At 36.8% G+C, this 21667-nt stretch overlaps 2 protein-coding genes across 3 annotated transcripts; both read right to left on the bottom strand.

Annotated features, from left to right (window-relative positions):
• Window positions 1-917: 917 nt before the first annotated feature.
• arhgap4a (Rho GTPase activating protein 4a) lies at window positions 918-14959 on the bottom strand. 2 transcript variants are annotated; one of them, XM_056268156.1, is made up of 24 exons: window positions 14875-14959; window positions 13006-13095; window positions 12555-12726; window positions 11707-11869; window positions 11382-11444; window positions 11137-11265; window positions 9708-9836; window positions 9402-9623; window positions 9229-9330; window positions 8867-9055; window positions 8180-8264; window positions 8075-8102; window positions 7735-7831; window positions 7595-7655; window positions 7412-7489; window positions 7201-7329; window positions 5122-5227; window positions 4806-5030; window positions 3144-3208; window positions 2895-3063; window positions 2069-2167; window positions 1666-1797; window positions 1490-1556; window positions 918-1401 (listed from the first exon to the last, which is right to left on the bottom strand). In XM_056268156.1, the coding sequence occupies exons 2-24, from the start codon at window positions 13070-13072 to the stop codon at window positions 1228-1230; spliced, it is 2751 nt and encodes a 916-aa protein (XP_056124131.1). In that variant the 5' UTR covers window positions 13073-13095; window positions 14875-14959; the 3' UTR covers window positions 918-1227. The 2 variants fall into 2 exon arrangements, with proteins under 2 accessions (XP_056124131.1, XP_056124132.1); XM_056268157.1 differs by having other exon boundaries at window positions 1272-1401; window positions 1662-1797.
• A 1042-nt stretch (window positions 14960-16001) lies between these two features.
• casp9 (caspase 9, apoptosis-related cysteine peptidase) lies at window positions 16002-21322 on the bottom strand. Its single transcript, XM_056268161.1, has 10 exons — window positions 21002-21322; window positions 20417-20615; window positions 20171-20272; window positions 19242-19285; window positions 18219-18395; window positions 18026-18115; window positions 17624-17771; window positions 17065-17253; window positions 16836-16945; window positions 16002-16339 (listed from the first exon to the last, which is right to left on the bottom strand). Exons 1-10 carry the CDS (start codon window positions 21131-21133, stop codon window positions 16232-16234), a joined length of 1299 nt encoding a protein of 432 aa, XP_056124136.1. The 5' UTR covers window positions 21134-21322; the 3' UTR covers window positions 16002-16231.
• Window positions 21323-21667: the final 345 nt, after the last annotated feature.

Below are 21667 nucleotides of genomic sequence, written 5' to 3' on the forward strand. Positions count from 1 at the left end.
ATCCTTACGTTATGAAGAGGAGCGATTTTCAACTGAATTGAAAGATTTTCCTGCCATCGAGGCGGTAGATATCATGAACTACCTCGTCTTACAGACATACTTTGACTTTACAAAGTTCGTAAACGTTACACAAACATTGCCACTTAAGTTGTATTAACTCACCTTTGACGAAGTGATCACTGCACAAACGGGCATTTTCCCATTCGGCTCCTCCCGACCGCAGACGTAGGTTTGCAAGCCGTTTTTCCGGAGTTTTTCGGTCAATTTCTTGCATTTTCCCCCCTTAAGAACAACAACTTTTGGTACACGATAAAAACTCCTCGTGGCTTGATCGATTTACGGAACCATTAACGACGCAAAACATAGGCATTTTGAGTTTGTTATAGTGATTTCTAAATACAGCAAATCACTACCTGTCCTCCATTTGCATTTCGCGCCATGGCAACGCTGTGGCGTGACGTCATATGAAAACAAGCTATTGTCAAGTTCGCGCGCGCGATCATTAGTTATATTAAATGCCGCGTTCCAGGCAACCTGTAACCCGTGTTTTTCCAACCTTATACCTGTGAAAGTGCACTGGAACGGCAGTCAAACCCGTGACTTCCCACCCGTGAACTCGTACTAGATCGATGTACTCCCAGTTACGAGTTCTGACGTCACATAGCCCGCGGAACCATACAAAACAACAATGGCATAAACATGTTGTTGTTCAACTTCAGTGTGTTTTCATTGCCTACAAGTCACTTGTAAAACTGTTATTAATTACTAACTGTTATCTTCCTTGATATTAAATTAGTTTATCTGTGTTAGTCTGGTGCTGTGTAGTATTTTACATTTCTTACAAAGTTTTCACAGTCACTTACATAGAAAATATAAGAAATGACAGTAGATGAGCCTTTGTGAGACTATAGCCGTACTGTAGGCCTGATATATTCTTATTCCACAGAGTAAAGTACACTGAAGAACAGTTGCTTGTTACAAGTGTGCAAATGAGACTGTGGAAAGAAAATGGCAACATATTGTACATAGTATATCAGTCACATGCATTCACAACTAAAACAGATTTCACACGATGGATTGATGCCTCTTAAACCAACCTTTTAAAACAGTACAAAAATACCATACACAGAGATTGAGCTCTCACTCACACGTATGTTTCACCTAAATTATCTTGTGTTTCTATACTTCCTTTACAAGTTTCCCCTTCTCCTCATTTCTTTTTTTTTTTCAGCCAACATGGTCAGCTGATCTAAATAAACCCTTTCCTTTCCACCCCAGTCCTCTGTTCGAAGACGTTTGCACAGGGGATGTTGTCTCTGTTGACTTAGATGTGTTTTTATCCGGCGAAGATTGGCGGACAAGAAGCTCCTTAAACACTGAGTGCATCATGTGATGCACTTCCTGCAAGATATGGTAGACAAAAGCACACTTTAGTAGGGGGAGGGAGGAGATATCATTGGTATTATAACTGGGATTTAAACATCCTGACCTTATCCACTTCTATTGAGAGTTCCTCTCTGCTTCCCCCCTCGGTAGTGGATCGTCTCGTTTGAGGGCTGTCAAAGTTACAAATTGACTGATTTAGTCATTATTCCATAGATGATAATAATCTGTGACATTAACATTTCCATAATGCCAAATAAACAGTCTAGGCTATTTACACACTCAAATGTTTTCCGCAGAGCCCCTGGAGAATTCCCTGTCTGTATATATTGTCCTGTGGGTATTTGTAACAAAACCTTTCCAGAAGTGACATGGCTGGGTCCGACCCCAGCTTTGTCACTTGTGACCTTGAGCCTAGAAAATGAATACAGATAGAATTATTCTCTAGTTTATCTAGTTACTGAATCATTGATCATCATTATGCAGTAAGAATGATGAGTCATTTTTTGATCATCATTATGTAGTAAGAATGAGGTTTACATAAGGTTAGGTTAACGTAGGTAGTAGATTATGTGCTTGTTTCATTTGCTGTATTTGTATAAACTCTGTACAAGAGTTCACATTCTAAACAGAATATAATAACAAAGCTATCCTCCACACATTATACAACCTGTGAGTGTTTTACCGTGTACTTTGCTCTGCTTTCAGCTCTTCCTCTGTCTGCTGTCTACCACAGCTGGATTTCAGAGTTTCCTTCCCTTTCTGATCTTGGCCTCCATCCGCACTGAGCAACATAGAGGGAAAGAATTGAGGAGTGTTATGACTCTCTAGACTGTGGTTTGTAGTAACTGCTTGTGGCTTTGACTCAATAGTGATTCCTGAGTCACAACTTAAAGCCAATTCTTCTAAATGCCTTCAATTTATATAACACCCAATAAAGTTATGCAACTCCAACAGGCGGTGACATTAACAGGTATGTAAATGCATAGATTAAGGGCAAACAAACAAATAGTTGACAATTCACTAGCTCTACCCCCTTGATTACTGTTGCTCACTCAGACAAGCTTTGCAGAATGTCTCAATGAATTTCAGTAAAATGAGCTCAAAGTAATTGGATATTATACTTATGAGGGCTTGAATGAAGTATAGAATATTACAATGCTTTTTTTTTATTAAAGTTATTAATGAGAGAGAATTTATGTCTTATATCTGTCTTTATATCTGTCGGGATAGATATTGGGGGAAATTACCCAATAAAGTTATGCAACTCCAACAGGCGGTGACATAAATGGGTGTATAAATCCACTGACCATGGAAAATCAAGTAAATAAAGAGGTGAAATCAGTAAGTAGTTTCTTCAATTGACCATTTGCTAAGCTCCGCCCCCTTGGTTACAGTTCTTCACGTCCCACGGGATTGAATTTCAGTAAAATGTGCTAATAAAGTGATTGGGTATTAAACTTTTCTTTAAATTGTTAAAAGTGGCCATGCATTTAGAGATAAAAACCTACCTTTGCACACTAATATATTTATTTGGAATGAGCCCCTTTGTCCCATTCACCTCTCCTCTCCACCAATCAGAGGAGGCTTTGCTGTAGAGGACGAAGCGGTCCCCGTATTTGAAGGACAGCTCGGCTGAAGAACGGCCTGTGTAGTTAAACAAGGCCACTCCTTGCAGCTCTGCACATCAGAAACGGACAGAGAGGAATTAGTTTAGTTCTACTCACCCAGATGTTGACAGTAAACTATGTCAACCTTACCGTCTTTTCCTTCTTTTGTTTGAGATTGCTCTGATTCTCCATCTCCTTCCTCTGTTACAGTCTCACTGTAGGCATAAGAAATATTAAGTCAAGTCAATTTGATTTGTATAGTGCTTTTCACAATACACATTGTTTCAAAGCATATTTATAGAAAATCATAATGTTAATGTTTCTAATATTTTAATATCTTCACCTTATAAGGGCTGTCACATTTAGCGGATTAGAGCTAGGCGATAATCTAGTTTTACATTTTACGATGATTAGTTAAGATTTGCTATATAGTATATATTGCTTATTGTGATACCGTACGTGTGCAGGTAAAATTCCGGGATACACCTATATCTGGGATATATCTAGCTCTATAGAGCTGTGCCTGGTCCTGCAGATTTGCCTTATTAGGAAGATCAGGCCCTTCCAATCAGCGCATGCTACACAAATCCTTGCCCAAGCTCTTGTTCTAGCTAGACTGGACTATTGTAATGCTCTCTTGCAGGCCTTCCAGCATGTACTGTCAAACCTCTGCAACTGATCCAGAATGCAGCAGCGAGAGTGGTGTTGAACGAGCCGAACAGAGCGCACATCACACCTCTCTTTATCAATTTGCACTGGTAGCCAATAGCCACTCGCATCAAATTTAGGCACTGATATTTACCCACAGAACAACCACTGGCTCTGCACCCCTATATCTAAACTCACTACTTAAGACTTATGTGTCCTTCAGAAGCTTGCGTTCTGGAAGTGAAAGAGGCAACATCCCAAAGAGGCACAAAACCACTTCCACGGCCCTTTACCTTGACTATTCGCTGGTGGAATGACCTGCCTAACTCAACCCGAGCTGCTGAGTCTTTAGCCATTTTCAAGAAGCCATTTTCATCTGCACTTGACCAGTTAAATCTAACACTTACTATTCTATTATATTTCCATTCTATCTATTTTTTTATTTATAAAAAAAAAACTTGCTAAATGTACTGTGCTAGACAAACTGGGATTAGTCATAGCACTTTAATATTGTTGCTTCAAACAGATTCTAACTATTAACAACCCCCTTTTTCCCCCAATATTATAATGTAGCATAATGAGAGATTTACAAGCTATTTTAATAAGGCCGGTTATTTTTGACTGGGAACACCAAATTAGATAAAGGATTTTCATCACAGCACAAGGGATAGTTTAAGCTGCGTTCACGCCGTGTTGTGATTACCATAGTCTCGAGATGACAACACGTGACGTTCTATTCGGAGCTGTTCCCGTCTGAGGACTGGGATTTATGCGTCTCAATGGCAACACTATCAACGCCTAAATTAATTTCTAGCGGTCAGGTGGTACAGCAGTAATGTGGTACATGTAGGGACTCTAAAAAAAATTCCCACCTTACAAGCTGTAATTATGAGCTCTAAGAGGCGAGAACGCTTTTTACAAGTTGAAATCACATAATTACATAATGGCGTGAACGCAGGCTTACATTTGAGTTAATTATAGTACATATCACTTTACATGGGTACGTATGTAAATAAAGTTGGATATACTTATATTTTAAATATCAAGCATGCTTAAAAGATTTTTACCTTATGCTTTTAGCAAATATGTGTTTATGTGTGTGTGTGTGTGTGTGTGTGTGTGTGTGTGTGTATGCGCACTAAAGGGATGGAGCTTAATTCTCACCAGTCTTCTTCTTCCAATGCCATGCACTTTTCATACACTGGCCCGGGTAATTCATTCTGGCTAGGGAAGATGCTCTCATGTTGGGTAATGATACTCTTGACCAGGGCATTGATGCGCTGAAGCTCTGACGCATCACCATTATCTGGCCCCCTCACTAGACTGGGCCCAAAGCACACTGCCAGGTTATAGGGCTGCATCATGTTCTCGTCACTGTACTGGGAGACACTTTACACACACACACACACACAAACATTTAGATGCGTTGATTTCATGACAGGAAAAAGGCCAACACCCAGTGACACCCTGTGATACTCACTGGTGAAGAAATGCAAAAATATATCTCATGACAATGATGAGCGTGGCAGGATATGAGGAGATGACGCACTTCAGCTGTGTTACTTTTTTTGTTTCGTCATCTATTTCTGAAAGAGAGGGAAAGTTAAAGACACCATGAAATGTATTCACTGCTGCAACCCCTTGAAGTTGACAAAATAAACTTCTGGCAGAAATGCATTTAAAATGGACAGTTTTCCTTTTGTATCAATTTATTAAAGCTGCAGTCTGCAGCTTTTCCTCTTTGTCGCCATCTCTGTTCGAAATCTGCAATTGCAGTTATTCGCGGAATTATCAACTTTACGTGAGTTGTACTTCAAAACCCTCGACACGGCACAGCGCGGATGAACACAATGTTTGAGGAGAGTGTGCAGCTGTCAGTCACCGCGCCGGTGTGGATATACTGGCATTCAGAATCACAGATTACTCTTTTTGGAAGTATGACCAACATAAGAATTTTCACCGGAAAATGTCATCTGAACAAGTAAGAAACATACACTTTTGTTCTGGTTCTGACATTGCAGTAAATCGCGCTGAATCGCTTATCATATCACGCAAAACCGTGCAAATTATACTTTGTTCTCAAATTGTTAATGTTAACAACGTCACGTCAGCATTGCGTGACTACATGTAATGTCCTTCCGGTATGTATCCTTATTTTCGCATGGGTCCGGTTGCAGTCTCTTTTTTTCTGTAGCCGCTCCGAAGTCCGAACGAAGTCTTTTGTATTTTACAGCGGGTGAATCTTTTGTCACTGGTGATCGTCGTTTGAACCTTTCTGGATCCGCCATCAAATTGATAAGTTTAATTATATCAAGTGCTGTGAGAAAAGGCTATAAATCTCCACCTCCAGCATCCTCACACGCAATATAGCCTTCTAGCCGAGACTCCTTCTTTATGAGTACAGATGTGACGTAATGACGCAAAGAAATGCTCGGAAATCCACCAGTACCATTGGAATTAAAAACATTATTACAAGCTTACCGCTTTGAATCGAGCTAAGGCAAGCAGAGAGTTTTGAACACTGGCTGGTTGTGTATTTTCTCAAATATGTATTTTGGATAATTTTTAACCCCAAAAAAGCTACGGACTGCAGCTTTAACTAATAAAATAAATTGTTCAGTAAAATAATAATTGACTGCAAATAACCAGAAGCAAATCAATAGTAGCAGCATTTATATATATATATATATATATATATATATATATATATATATATATATTTTTTTTTTTTTTTAAGGACAATATATAAAATTTTTGATTGAAAAAAAAAAAAAAATGGCCAAAAATATATATAGGAAATATAATACACTAGCAATGTGTATTTATAATAAATTTTTACCTTTTTGAATATATAAAAAATATATATTTTTTAAAATCATAAATGTATATATATATATATATATATATAATCCAAAATACTATATACAAAATACTTTACCTAATATGGCTAAATAGTTCAAATTAAATAAAAATCTGCTTTTCAGCAGCTATTACATCTTCAGTGTCACATGATCCTTCAGAATATGTTAATTTGGTGCTCAAGAAACATTTGTAATTATTATCAGTGTTAACATTTTTGTGGAAACCATGATACATTTTCTCAGGATTCTTTGATGAATAGAAAGTTACCAATTTAAATAGATTTTTTTCAAAAGTGTAAAAATCGTCACATTTACTTTTGCTCAATTGAATGCATCCTTGCTGAATAAAAAGTTTTATTTTTTTTATTTTTTTTAAGTAATGTACTAATCGTAGTGTTTACCATAATAAAGCAATTTTCTGGATTTTTAATTAGACACTGAATAGAACTCCCATTAAAAGTTCTTAAAAAAATGGAACTGCACCATGTAAACTGAAGGCTCCTGGCTAACTATAAAATGAGTCCTTCAAATTATCCCTACCCTAACATCAGTTTCAACAGGAAACCTTATAACTAGAAAGAAAAGCACATTCAAAACATTTCATTGAATGTTTAAACAGTTACAGACCTAATGTCTGAACTCACATATACATTATACAAAGCAAACAAGCACATAATAGTGTGGTAAAGTCCTCTTACGCCCGCATTCCATCAGTTGGTCATAACTGTCCTCAGGAAAGAGGGGTTTCTCTAGTCCTCTAAAATAAAGTTTCAGCACTCCAGCCACAGAGTCCATGTCACATCCCTCATCAGCAAGGGGGTCATCGCCTATATGAATAATTACGAAAATCACAGCCTATTACTAATGCTCAGTGAAAGGAAGGAGAATATCATCACTCAGTGCACACACCTTTCTCAAACGCATCCTTCAATTGATTCACCACCATCTGAGATCCCGGCACTCTGAACAATCCCTCATGATGTAAGCCTTACCAGAGAAAAGAGTGAATGGGTTAGAAAACCAGTGATTAAGATGGAAAGAATTGTAGAAAGAGGAATTATTTCAGGACAGATCAAGAGGACTTAGATTTACCATTGAGGTTGATGAACCGAATGCAGTTTTCCACCACTGCAGGAATGATCTGTCCTGATGCCTAATAGGGAGGAAACACTTAGTGAGTCAGTTCCCTTCAACTGTTTTGAGTAAATCCAGAGCACTTCTGAGAGATTTACTTGGATGTATGATATTAGATCCCCACTGAAGAGCTTCTGGTTGATCTGGGCACCGGGGTTACTCTTTTTATGACGCACAGATCTTTTGGAGCATATTCTAATTAAACAGAAATGTTTCATTTAGTCAACAATAAAAAAAAAAGGAAAAAAGATAAGAAACAAAGGCCGTTTTACTTTCACTATAACCCATTAAAATGCAGGAATTTTGCCATTTGCCAATTTCGCCATATATCTTTATAAAATTTATAAATATGTATTTATAAATTATGTGACATATATAATATATATATTTCCAGCCATTAACTCTTGTAGGATGTCAAGAAAGCCTTTGTTTCCTTACCTGGAATGGGCAACATCAGCACTTTCAGCTGATAACAAAAAAGAATAAAAATCAATGGTCTTCGCTTTACAACAATTTCTGTATAGATAGGAAATATTATTCTACCTTTTTGAATGGCAACCTTTAGCAGGTCATGTTTGGCTTCCAGTTTTGATATTAAAGAGCTGTTGCATAGATGGTCTCTGACTTTCTGCAATAAAGTCATAGTAAATAAATGTTTTACTATAAAGTCATAGTAATAGAAAAAGTCAGACAAAAACCGTAATAAAGACAATTAGAGTATAATAATAATAGTAATAATTGTGTGAAATAATACATATTTAAATTTCTAAACGTGATAGAAATATATTATTTAAATTATAATAAATATAATAAATATAGTAAATATTTACCATAATAATATTGTTATAATAATTATAATATTTAATATTTATTCAATATTATAAATATATATATAAAAATAGCATTAAAAAAAAAAATATATATATATATATATATATATATATATTAATGCTGTTTATATATATATATACTGTATATATATACTGTATATATATAGTTTAATTATGTTAAATAATGGATTTCTATTTTAATATATTTAAAATTATGTGAAAGCAAAGCTGAATTAAAGGAACCACTCCAGTCTTCAGTGTTACATGATCCATCAGAACAGGAATGTTGAAAACAGTTGTGCTGCGAAACCGTGATAATTTTTATCAGGATTCTTTGATGAACAGAAAGTTCTAAATAACTAATTTCTTTTTTTTTTAAATCATTATTTGTTTTGATTACCGTGAAATACAAACTCTCAGTGTCCGGAAGGCTGGCTCTGCGCTTCAGCTGATAGTTCTTACTGGCTGATATATCACTGTTCCCCTCTGCTGATGACGGGCTGCTGGAAAAGTCTGGGGTGGATCCAAAGGTGTCCTCAACAATACCATCCAGCATGGAATTTTGGGCAGACTGAAGTAATTTGCCGGACTGCAATATTTTTTATGTATATTCATGTTTAGATGAACCAGACTTATAAAGAGTTCTCATAAATACAGTATTTTTATTCATCCAAATATCACTACATCTATCCTGTCATTTGACAGTAGTGCCACATACATGATACATAATAATAATTTGTGTGATTCTGGGGGTTTGTGTACCTCCTCAACCTCCATGGTGACTGAAGACAGCCTAGACTGCAGCTGCTGGAAGCGAGTCACCAGCTCGCTCATCATCTCACACTTTGCAGACACCTCAACCACCTGGAAGAGGACACATATAAGCAACTGCACATTTTTACACTTGTGTACATAGACATTTTATCCCGCAGTACCTGGTCGCCTTCATAGGGTTGGTACTGAAAGCGCAGGGGCAGGCAAAAGGCTGAGATGTTGGCCTGCATGAGAGTGTCTCTGTCCTGGTTCTGGTTCAGCTCTGAGACAGTTGTGTCCAGCTGCTGCAGCCCAGAGCTCAAGTTCTGCTGGCCCCATTGGCGACTGGTCAGGTAAAAACGGAACACCTTGGATATGGACTGGTGGTAACCCAGATCACAGCACTGAGAGGGCATGCAATGAGAGGTTGAATTATACCTGCTCAGTACAAAAACCTGATCATATAGAGGTAATACAAAGAAACTCACATCTATGAGAGTGGAAAGATCCTGAAGGTAGTATTTGTTCATGCATGCATTTGCTGCAGCCAAGTTGAGCAGGTAGTCATTGCGTGCTTTTGTGCTCTTAAGCTGAATTTCTTGAACTTTACTTTGCCTCTATGCACACATAAAGGTGAAATGTAACCTCAGAAGTTACTGGAACAATCATTTATCCACACACATTCAGTGTTGCACAACTTAACCACAACAACCAAACACACTGCTTTGCAATCTGCCACAATCACATGCAGACACTTGCCCCACATCACTGCACAGAGGAGGATGCTGCCCATGTGCACTTGATTTTGTACTATTTTCAATACAAGTTAAGCTCAAGTCAACAGCATACATGGCATTACGCTGATTAACACAAAAAATAATTCAACTCATGCGTTCATTTTCTTTAAAGTCACATTAAAATCAGAATTGACAATTCTATTTTTTTGGGGGGGAATATTGCAGTATTTAGTATAAATGATTTATCCATTATTTATCCTCTTGCAACGAAATCTTTTCTCTGATGATGTGTTTATTGGCATGAGGGCGGGACAACCTGTCACTCACATGACATCACAGCAATAGCAAACCACAACAATCCAACAAGCCAATCAATTCCCGATGGATAAAATAATGTCCCGCCCTACATTTTTTCTTGTTTGAGAAGCCATTTCACTCCGATATACAGTAGATCACAAAAGGAATTAAAATTCTTGCGTTTCATGCCGACAAAAACACTTACTTACAATGGAAGTACTTGTAAGTGGGGCCAATTTTTGGAGGACTTAAAAGTTGAAATGTGAAGCATATAATTTTATAAAAACATTAACATTAATTCTTCTGTTAAAACTTGTGCATTATTTGATCTGTAAAGTTCTTCTCATATCTGCGAGTAGTTTAGGGTTTTAAGAATTATGTTGTAATGGCAACAAAGTTGTTGGGTTGTTGGACATACATTTACACAGTAAGTAACTTTTTTGGTCAATCCCCTCTTTTAAACCTGTTAGATTACGTTGATTCAGTTGTAATTTAGTTTAACTAAAACAAGGGGGAAAAAAATTCATTTGTGGCCACAACATCTTGGGGGGTACCCCCTCCCCCCTATGCCATGTGCCGGGCTCTGTATGTAAGAGATTTTGTCTCAATAAAATTATGTTAATGCGCATTTTGTTCACAATGTTGGCGCTATACAAATTGGCCCCATTCACTTCCATGATATGTGATTCACTGTAACCCAGATTTGTCCATTATTTTTTTTAAGAAGGAAGGACAAGTGGAAATTCTTCTTTTTTGATAATCAACATTATGCCACAAGTGCAGTCGATTGAGCTTAGCTTGTATAGAACCTTAAATATATCTTTAATTATAACCATCTCATTCACAACCATTTCATATTTTGGTATTAAAAAGGAAGATATACTTTCTCTATTAGTCGTTCCATCTTTTTAGAAGCAGTTTGTTTTTGCTTTTCCTCCAGTCTGACTGCTTCCTTTAGTTTGCCTTCTGCGGACAGGAACTCAGAATAGTACTGGTAATATGTCTTCAAGGTCTGATTTAAACAAACATAGGAATGAGATTTGCAATCCATTAACTCTAAATGCATGTTTACAATCGATTCTAAAACAAAACCGTGGCTTGGTGAGAGGAATGAGGGGTTAAACTGACCGTATGAAGTTCTGTGGTGACCTTCAAGAGTCCATCCTGTAACTGGGTATAAATGTCCCTGCTCTGAAAATATAAATAATGAAAAAAGAGACAGGTAAATGATTGTCTTAGTAACGTTGTATTACAACGTCAGGAGAGTGGCCGGGGACTATACTTGACTATGAAACATAACATAGGTGTTATGTTTCTATGCACTGTCTGCAAAGTGTCTGTGCAAAGGAAGCCACGTGTAGGCTACTGTTAGTACAGGGCATGCATGTGGTACATGTCTGCAAATTTGGAAGGATGTGAAAATGTGTGTGTCAGTGAGATGGTGGGTGTGTACCCGTTTGGCCAGGCGTTGGGCATGTTCAACGCAGTGTGAAAGCTGCTGAGGCAGAATGTTGATGTAGCTGTCACTCAAGTAACTGTGATCTCTGCTCTCCTGACGTGTTTGTGTCAACAACACCTGCCAGCAGTTAACCACTGACTGATGGCTGGGCTCCTTCCTGAGGGTGATAGGAACAAAGAGCTATGTGCTAAGTTCCTGATACACAGCAATCGATGTATGCATATCAGTTAGAACCGTTTACCATTTCAAAATTTGATTTTTACATTGTTACAAAGAATTCTCTCTCAAATAAATGCTGTTCGTTTGAACTTACTATTCATCAAAGAAACATGAAACATGTAAGATGGTTTCCACAAAAAATATTAAGCAGCACAACTGATTTAAACATTGATAAGGAATCTTGTTTGAGCGACAAATCAGCATATTAGAATGATTTCTGAAGGATCATGTGACACTGAAGACTGGAGTTATGATGCTGAAAGTTAAGTTTACCATCACATCAATAAATTACATTTTAAAAGATATTAAAACAGAGTTAAAGAGATACTTTCAATTATAATCTTATTTAACAATATTACTGTTTTTACTGTATCAATGATCAAATAAATGCAGCTTAAAAGGCTTTGAAAAACATTTTCACCCACCCTAAACTTTTGAACGTGTGCGTGAAATGTTTGCTTGAAAAAGTGTTTTGGTTATCTTTCTTACAAATAAATTGCCCGTACAAGGTTTTTAAGGGTGGCATAAGTGTCCATTTTGGGGCCACTGTTTGTACAGAATTCATTCATAGGTTGATAGCAATTTTATGTATTAATGGTGATCGGTTCTTTGTATATCCTCACTTCCTGGTTCTAGAGGAGAACCTGTCACACAGCTTATCCAGCGAGCGGGCGTACTCTCCCTCGATCTCGCCTCGTCTGCGCAAATAATCAACCAGATCTTGAAACACCTGAGTCTTCTGCTCCACCTGACCGTCAAATATCCTCAACTGCTCCGCCAGCTGCAAACGCACCTCTAGAGAAGAGAAAGAGAGAACAATTATATTTTTATACTTCCTCTTTGTCAATCTGTTTCATTTGACATTGTGTCAAATAACAATTAACTCGAACAAGTTGGTTTCACAAAGATGGGAGGCAATAAGGATTGGTTATCTTTGTTAAATCTGTCTTGTGATGGTGGAAGTACAGGCAAAAACTTGCAGCAGATTTCATCTCATTGGAAAGCAGTCAGTTGGGTTCCATTTTCTATTCCTCAGAATGTTTATTGGGTATTCAGTGTTTGAACATCCATTACCTTTAATCTGTGTGTCATAGTCCGCTGTCACCACTCTGTCCCTCCTCAGTTTGACGTGGGATGACATTGTAGCTCCAACTAGGTGAGATTCTACTTTGAACAAGTCATATAGAAGTAAATTTGAAGATATATAGGCCTACTTCAAAAATATTTTCATTGGCAATGTATGCTTTTAGTTCAGTCATGACAACTCTGGGGATAGTTTGTAAAACATTTTCTTAATGTAAATAGAACGTGTTTGGTCTTGGCAGAGATCTGCTACACTGCTGTTGCTGCAGAGGAAGTTCGACTTGTTTCTGCTAAATGCTCGGACCGTTAAATTAATGGAAACAACTAGAGAGACGGACGGAGACCCCTGTAGCAGATCTAGACGTGGTGCTGAGGAGGCGGAGGGCTAATAAGAATTTGCATAGTGTGCAGAGATCTTGGTTATAAAGGGAAATGATAATGGATGTAAAATTGATTAATTGAGAATGTTACATTGAATGAACCAATCAGAACATGAACAGAGTTTGATGGCTGAACTATTATTTTTTTTTTACATCTATACAAACCAAAGAAATTAAGAATATGTATACTGAATTTTAATGTGAACATAAAGGCATTATTTATATTTTTCTTTAATCCATTTAAGCTCCAAGATCAATCACAAGATAAATTCCATATTCAAATATCATATTAAAATGTATTGGATAACACCTCTCTTCAAAAACGTGCACTGGTTGCACATAAAACTTGCACAAATTGCCGCCCGCATCAAATTTAGGCACTGGTATTTTCCCACAGAACAACCACTGGCTCTGCACCCCTATATCTAAACTCACTACTTAAGACTTATGTGTCCTTCAGAAGCTTGCGTTCTGCAAGTGAAAGAGGCAACATCCCAAAGAGGCACACAATCACTTTCACTGCCCTTTACCTTGACTGTTCGCTGGTGGAATGACCTGCCTAACTCAACCCGAGCTGCTGAGTGTTTAGCCATTTTCAATTATTTTTCCTCGTAATAATAACACTTACTATTATATCTATAAAAACACCTTGCTATGTGTACTATGCCAGACTAACTGGGACTAGTGACAGCACATGCATATTGTTGCTCTATTTGATTGCTTTCATGGTTTTCCTTATTTGTAAGTCGCTTTGGATAAAAATTTCTCAATGTAAATGTATATTCTGATTTAAAACAAACGGACACATTTATATCTATAATATACTATATCTAATACTCCAGAGTAATTTCTACATTTAAGACACTGCACTCATTCATGCTTGTCTGCTCATTGTAACATGTGACAGGGGTCATTGGCATGACATGACCTACAGTACAGTGAATGTACAGTCAGTGTACTGTGCAGTTTTAGTGAACAAATTGCACTTCTAGAGTATCAAAAAAGGGGAAGGTAGCAGACTTCCTGTGTTAAGAGCAATTCAGACAGCAGCAGTAAACTCTCACCCTGAGTCAAGACGACAGCCCCCCCCCCCCCCCAGACTCTCTCCTTCTATCATTCATCACAGAAACTTCCTCATTTACATCTCTTGAAAATAGCCAAATGTCCTCCAAATAATTGCTCTCATATCTTCACATTTAATGGACTCATTAATGCATGGTTCCCAACAATAAGAATGTTAAATTTTCTTGACACATGATTTATCTTTATTTACCCTTGTTGCCTTAGTTTAAAACGGTCTGTTTTTAAGAATATATATATATATATATATATACAATTTTTGGAGGGAGTCCAAAAATTATTTTGTTCTTTTTAGAAATAAAACGGTTTGTAATATGCATACAAAAGCACAATCAAATGTTACAGAAAAAAGCATCTTTTCAATATCATGTTATTTTATATGAAAAACCACAACACTTACCTTAGTAATACCTGCTGTTATTCACATTAGCATGATCAGAATATCCTCTTAAACAACTTCCACGCAGTTATATTATCACTTGTCCAAACGACCACTTTTTTCCCTTTCACATAAACACAGTGAGATACAGAGAAAGACCAGACAGCTCTTCTCCTTCCTCACTCGGTCACTGTGTGCTGACAGTGAGTGTACTGAATGCGGAGTAAAACCTCACCTTATTGGCCCCTCCTCTCTCTCTGTGCCTTCTCACTTTCACAAACAGTATCTTTTCACTTCGGATTCAAGCTACTATTTACTGTGTTTGACAGGCTTTATTTGGGGTGGCACGTTTCAGTTAAAGCTATTTATGCCTGCCTGTTTGGACATCTTAAAGATGTGTGTCATTCTGAAAGTAAATCGGCAGTTTCCAAGATCTGCCCACACAGGTTGATAATAGCAAGGTTGGTAAGACAAACATAAAAAGCTGGAAACTATTTGATTCTGATGCCTCTAAAGTGGCTACTATGACCCTAAAACAAGCATAATGACCTTTCAGTTTTCCTCCTACAGAAGGAGAAGCAGCTTGCATGGATCTGATTGCACACGTCCTTTTTGTTCACTCATGCTGATGGATTGTTTCTATTTATTTAATCTATCCAAAGGTATAAAGCACAAAATGAAATAACAGGTATGTTCTGTTTTTGCAACAGATGGAGCCTTTTACCAAACAAGTTAATAACACAAGTTTTAGTGATATATCTCTTCACTTTCATGTTCTCAGAAAACAAAGTCACAGATCATTGCTATCATCTGTGTTTTTTTGGTGTTAGTGTGTGAGGACCTATTCATTTCCTTCCTCTCCTCAATGCCTCATCTATTTACTTTGAGAAACCTAAATAAGTCTGTTAGTGTCTGTTGTATTAGAGTCAATAATGGAACTATAATTTTCACTTCATATTTTTTTTTTTTTTTTTTTTTTTTTTTAAAGATGCACAGTATGCAATCGGGTATTTCTTGAGAACATGGTGTGACAGTTAACCACTTTTCAATACCAAAACTAAACCACAAGTGCACTAAAAGTCTATTGGCCACCTCCTGCTGTACACAACAGTAAAAAAATAATCAAATTGCACTCGTAAAAATAACAATAATATTAACAAGGTATTAATGGTTTAATTGCTTGCTAATTATAAAATTAAAAATATGTTAAAAACAAGAACTCCAGTCAAATGTTCTGATCACATGGTTCAGTTTATGACGTAAAAAACAACAAATGTGTTTTTATCACATCACAAATACATCATATTCTAATGGAATAGTGTACATAGATTTCTAATGGAGGGCAGCATTCAAAAACATACTGCAGATCGTCAAGCCATTATGACCGTGAAGACTGAAAGTAGAGAAGTTTTCGGAGGAAGTTGAAAGATCCGGGCATTTGTTTATACAGGCCTTTGGCAGATATTTGGGAGACAGCATCATTTACCTAAAGAAAACAGATATTTCACATATATTATATTATAATATAATTAATTATAAATATTATCACAGTATAGTTATTTTAGCTGGACAGTCAAACACAATTTAAAATTCTTTCCTAATCTAATTATTTGCTAAAATATTTTAAAGCTTTAAAAGTTAAAGCTTTCTTTCATCCCATGGATACAGAATGCAAACCTAAGGTTAGAAAGAAAAAAAAAGTCTGTCACCAGTGCAAATTGTACTTGCATGTGATGCATTTTGAAGAGTAGTATATAGTTCTTGCATAGTGTTGAACCCTTTTAAAATGATATATTCTAGATATTGTGCTATGATACGGTACATACTGTCATGCTGCTCTACACTAATTGGTAGCATTATCATGGAGGTTTGTTTGTTATTTTCCACATTTTTGAGGACATATTTATTGCATCTATATCAGTGGCTGCCTCTATCACATGAATCTTGAAAGTTTTAAGAAGCTTTACGGGACAAAGACGTACCATCATCAGCATGGTCACCAGATCATCTGAAGCAACATTCTCCTCAAGCACCTGATCAAGATTATCCACATACCAGGAGCCGGCTTCCGTGTCCCTCCAAGAGACATAGCCTTCAAATACATTAGCATGTAGATCAGTCATTTGTATTTGGCAATCAAAAGGTTTGATTTCCTGAACTATTACTCAACCAAACAACGTGTTTAAGGCACAATATGACCAAAACACAGACCAGGAAAAGTTGAGTAGGACACCAGGATGTCGCTGGGTGTGGGCAAAGTGGCCCGAGCATCAGGTTCATCAGACGTGCTGAGAGAGTCGCTGCTGGAGGACATGGGAATGGCGTCCATCTCGTCATCTATCCCACCCAAAGAGGGTTCCACCTCATCTGGAGAAACCTCAAAACCTGTGTCCTTCTCACCTACAGGTGCACACAAAAGAAGTTTGCATAATATGAAAAACTGCAGTCCACTAAGAAACATTCATTTAAAAAACCTTGGGTTGTGTTTAGGTGCGATCACATTAGCAACATTTTGGTGAAATGTTATGGGGGAAAAGGTGCAGTGTCTATTGTTAATAGTGTAGCAATGTATGAAGCACCGCTCACACAGAAGTCACTTTCAAACCAGGCCACTTCATGTTGGTCAAGACGGCGAAGGTCACGTCACCAACTCATTGCGAAATTCCCAATCGTGTGGATTTCCATTGAAATGACTGGATTTTGAACATGAAAATTCACAGCACAACGGTAAATGGCTACGAGACTTGTGAAAGATTTCTGAGATGCCCACCTCCTCCACAGGCCTGGATGAAGAACAGCTTGGGCTTGCTCTGCAGAGAAGGACAGTTCTGGCCATTGAGGTAGTTTGTGATAAACTGAACTGGGAGAGCTGGTCCATCAACACCATGAACGGCTCCAGGGAAACGATTGTGGTTTGCCTAAACATTAGAGAAATATCAAATGAGAAAATAGAACTCATGCATGAGGGTGTGTTCTACAAAATGAGGAAGCACATAAAATTGCTCATTCAAACAAAAGTGAGGTTGTACTTCTATGTTGAGAAACTAATAGTCTTCATAACTGTAAAAGCAAAATTAGCATATATCCTCTTGTTTAAAAAAAATACATATATATATATATATATATATACAGCATATATATGTATATAAACTGCATATACAACTTGTTTTACCTCAGTTCCATGTGAAAGGATGATCACAACACAGCAGTCATATGCAGAATGATCCCTCTTCGCTAAAGATGACATCTCATGTTTTATATGCTAAAGAGGGGAGCAAAAGTTTTTCTAAAATGTATAAAGGACAGGCGGACATTTGTCTTGCAGCTATGTTTACAGTAAGAAGAAGAGGAAATACTGAGCTTACTTTGTATTTCAAGTTCCTTTTTACAATAACCTCAAAGTTGAGAGCTTTAAATCTTTTCTCCATCTTGTCACAGTCAATGTTGGACCCCTTTCGATCTTTTAGTTCAGAGGCTGGTTCAAAATCTACATTGTTTATAATCAGGCACATCCCACACGGACTGGCATCCATCTTGTAAGACTGTACAAAAAAAAAAATAGAGTGTGGGTGTTTGGGTGCAATGGTGCAGTTTGTGCATACAAACGCTTCAGTCTCAACTCAAGAACTTGATTAAGCTTGTGTACGGAACTATTTCCATGTTATTCCACAAGGATGTTCCCCGTGTTCCCTGCCAGTTGCTTAGGATAAAAAATCGTTTTCACACAAAACTGAAAACACTAAAAACTTGTGTGAACACAGATGTAATAATTAATCAATAAATTTGCACTTCATTTTTTTAAATTTAAGATGAATTTTTGGAACCAACTCCAATGCATGCAGCATGATAATCAGTCACATTAAGTAAGTCTTATTTCAGAGTAACAAAAATGGTTCATGTGTCATAGGCTAATATAAAATTTTAATATACACCATCAATCAAAAGTTTTGGGTCGGTAAGATTTTTTATATTTTCTAAAGAAGCCTGTTATGCTCACCAAGCCTGCATTTATTTGATAAAAATACAGTAAAATACAGTAAAACAAATATTATTATAATAAAAAACTATATTTTTACTAAATATTTTTAACTATATTTCATTTCTGTGATGGCAAAGCTGAATTTTCAGCAGTCATTACTCAAAACTTACTGACCCCATACTTTTGAACAATAGTGTATATTGTAGTAAAATATTTTAAAAAGATGTATATATTAAAATTAAAATAATATTACAAAATATATAAACTATTAATACAATTATAAATTACTATTGAAAATATTTTTGTGGAAACTGTGATACATTTTGTTTGAGAACCTTTTCTGCACACAAAAGTAAGAACACTTGTACTCAATTATTAGTGAGCAATGCCAGTGAGTGAACACGATTACCTGTATACTGTCACGTCTCGGCCTGGTTGGTCTCACACCAGAAGCTGTGGACATGCATATATCCAAAGTTAAAGCAGCCATGAAGTTGAAGTTGCAATAGTGAAACAGCTTCTTAAACAAAAAAAATAATTGAGTGCAGGACTTGATTATGTACATCGGGAATTTATTGGATCATTGGTTCATTGAGTTCAACAGTCCCTGCACACTTTTTCAGTGGCTTTGGTTTTGGATGTATTTTTTCCATTCATTTTCCCCATAGGGATTTAAAAAAGTCTGTTAACATGCGTTATCAAAAGCTTTTTAAAATCCCTATGATTCCCTATGATATAAGCCATGGACCAAGCCAACCAGCTACACGGAGAATCAAGACTGTGTGTGTATTTAACGGTTTTACTGAGGGAAAGAACTACCATCCTATGAAGCATTGCGAAAAGCATAATCAAATTAAAAACAATGGAGAAATATAAAACTACTAATTTAAAAATGTTGAGTATATATATATAAACAATATATTTTAAGTTTATTGCAAAATATGAATATATATATAACTTCAACAGAAGCAAATGACATTGAGGAACAACCTCACAGCTCACAATAGGGCTGTGTTTAAATGTTTATGAGTAATGAGTAAATTTCCCTAAGGATAAAATTATTGGATTTTTTTTACTTCTAAACCCTGACTGTTGCACTCAATAGCTGTGATCTCATGTAAGTGATAAGTTGTCCTGCCCTCATGAATCGTAAAAAAAAAGATGTGCACTGATAAATCATTTATAATAACCGAAGCGATATTCCATAAAAAATTAGACTTGTCAATGCTGATTAAATGGTGACTTTTAAGTAATTTTAGTAGTATTAAACAGATGAAAACTTTGACTGAGAATTAAACCTACAATGTAGGAAGCTGTTTTACATGACAGTGGACTTACGTGGGCTAATAGGCTTGGGCAGAGGCAGGCTTTCTGGTCTTGATGGTAGGACTAGAGGGGTGAGATCAGGTATGTCTGGCTTTTCAGTACATTTTGGATTCTCTGCATTGAATCATAAGATCAGACAAGATATCTCTATTTTCTTGTAATATACTATGAAAAATCATAGTGGCAGTTACAGACACATCTCAAGAGGATAATGGTGGTAGGGTGTTTTATGTTCCACTGTATTATGGAAACACTTACGGACTGGCAGAGGGATCAGTGAAGGCTGTACTGGGATGGGGTGAGGGCGATGAGCACCATCTCCACTTTGAAGGAGCTCTGCGAGATCATGATGGCCAGTCTCACGCAGACACTCCAGGAAGGCTGGGAAAGCCTGACTCCCTCTCGTCTCCAAGTCTGTCACCAGTTGCCTGGCTTGGTCTCGTCTGATTGCTTTGCTCTGTTAGGAGAAAAATAATATTTCACATTCGCAGATTGGCATTAACGGAACTACTCGCACATGAATGGGCAGTCACTGTGGTCATATCGTCTTACCTTCATAATTGGAAACTAAACAATGCACATTATTAACAAGTGAACATCTCTGAAGCACGGCAGTTTGAATTAAATGTTAAAATCAGTAATTAAAATGCGACTGGGGCTGTCATTCTTTACATATTCTTTTGTGTTTCACAGAAGAACAAAAGTCATACTGGTTTAATGCGGGTGAGTAAACAAATAACATAAATGGTCATTAATTGGTGTAAGGTTACTGTTCCTTTAAGCGTGTAAACTTTCACAATCCCGTCCCAGTTTTCTCTATGTAAACAAAAACATCACTATTACCTGTATTTCATCGACCATGTCCTGGGTGAAGACCCCCTTTGACAAGAGCCCATCACAGATATCTGCAGGATGTAATGCCGTGACTAGATTACGCCTGTGCTGCTGAAGAATCTGTCTGTGCTTAGGGTCCATTCTGGCGAGGATTCGGTATTTAAAGTGTTGACTATAGACAATGAGACGTTTTCAATATAACAGATTTTTTGTTGAAGTAATACACAGTAAACGCGTAAAAAACAATAATGCTTGAACTGAATTGAATAGGCTTTTAATCAACACAAAACAAACGTCTCCTCGCTCGACGCTTTCTTCCTTGTTTACATCACGCTGACGATGACGTCATTGACTCCGTGTTGGGCAGGTGTTTCTAAAAGTACCCAGGGAAACTGAAACCTTTTAACTTGAAAACAGATTACTCATATAATTTATGTAGAAATTAAATAGAAAATTTCATTAGTAGGAAATTAAATGTAGTTTTATAACTGCATTCAGGGGATAATAGTTTCAATGTCTATGGGAAAAAGAAACAGCACTTAAATAATAGTGGGTGAAGTTCCATATAGTCTACGTAAAATGTAATTTTCTAATTCACACATAACATTAAACAATACTGGAGTGCTTTGAGTAATTGTTAAAGCATTAAGGCTTTAAGAGTGTGTAATATCATTA

Source organism: Rhinichthys klamathensis, unplaced genomic scaffold (assembly GCF_029890125.1).
Source record: "Rhinichthys klamathensis goyatoka isolate OS25496 unplaced genomic scaffold, OSU_Roscu_1.1 h1tg000269l_1, whole genome shotgun sequence".
NCBI classification, from domain to species: domain Eukaryota; kingdom Metazoa; phylum Chordata; class Actinopteri; order Cypriniformes; family Leuciscidae; genus Rhinichthys; species Rhinichthys klamathensis.

Excerpts from the sequence above, each read along its gene's own strand:
- arhgap4a (XM_056268156.1), bottom strand. The coding sequence starts at position 13,072 with ATGTCATCCCACGTCAAACTGAGGAGGGACAGAGTGGTGACAGCGGAC. Across the intron at positions 8,103-8,179 it reads AAAGGTTGCCATTCAAAAAG|CTGAAAGTGCTGATGTTGCC; the intron begins GTAGAATAATAT and ends TTTTGTTATCAG. Across the intron at positions 1,557-1,665 it reads GCTCTGCGGAAAACATTTGA|CCCTCAAACGAGACGATCCA; the intron begins GTGTGTAAATAG and ends TAACTTTGACAG.
- casp9 (XM_056268161.1), bottom strand. The coding sequence starts at position 21,133 with ATGGACCCTAAGCACAGACAGATTCTTCAGCAGCACAGGCGTAATCTA. Across the intron at positions 19,286-20,170 it reads GCCCAAGCCTATTAGCCCAC|CTTCTGGTGTGAGACCAACC; the intron begins GTAAGTCCACTG and ends GCATGTCCACAG. Across the intron at positions 18,116-18,218 it reads AAAGGAACTTGAAATACAAA|CATATAAAACATGAGATGTC; the intron begins GTAAGCTCAGTA and ends TCCCCTCTTTAG.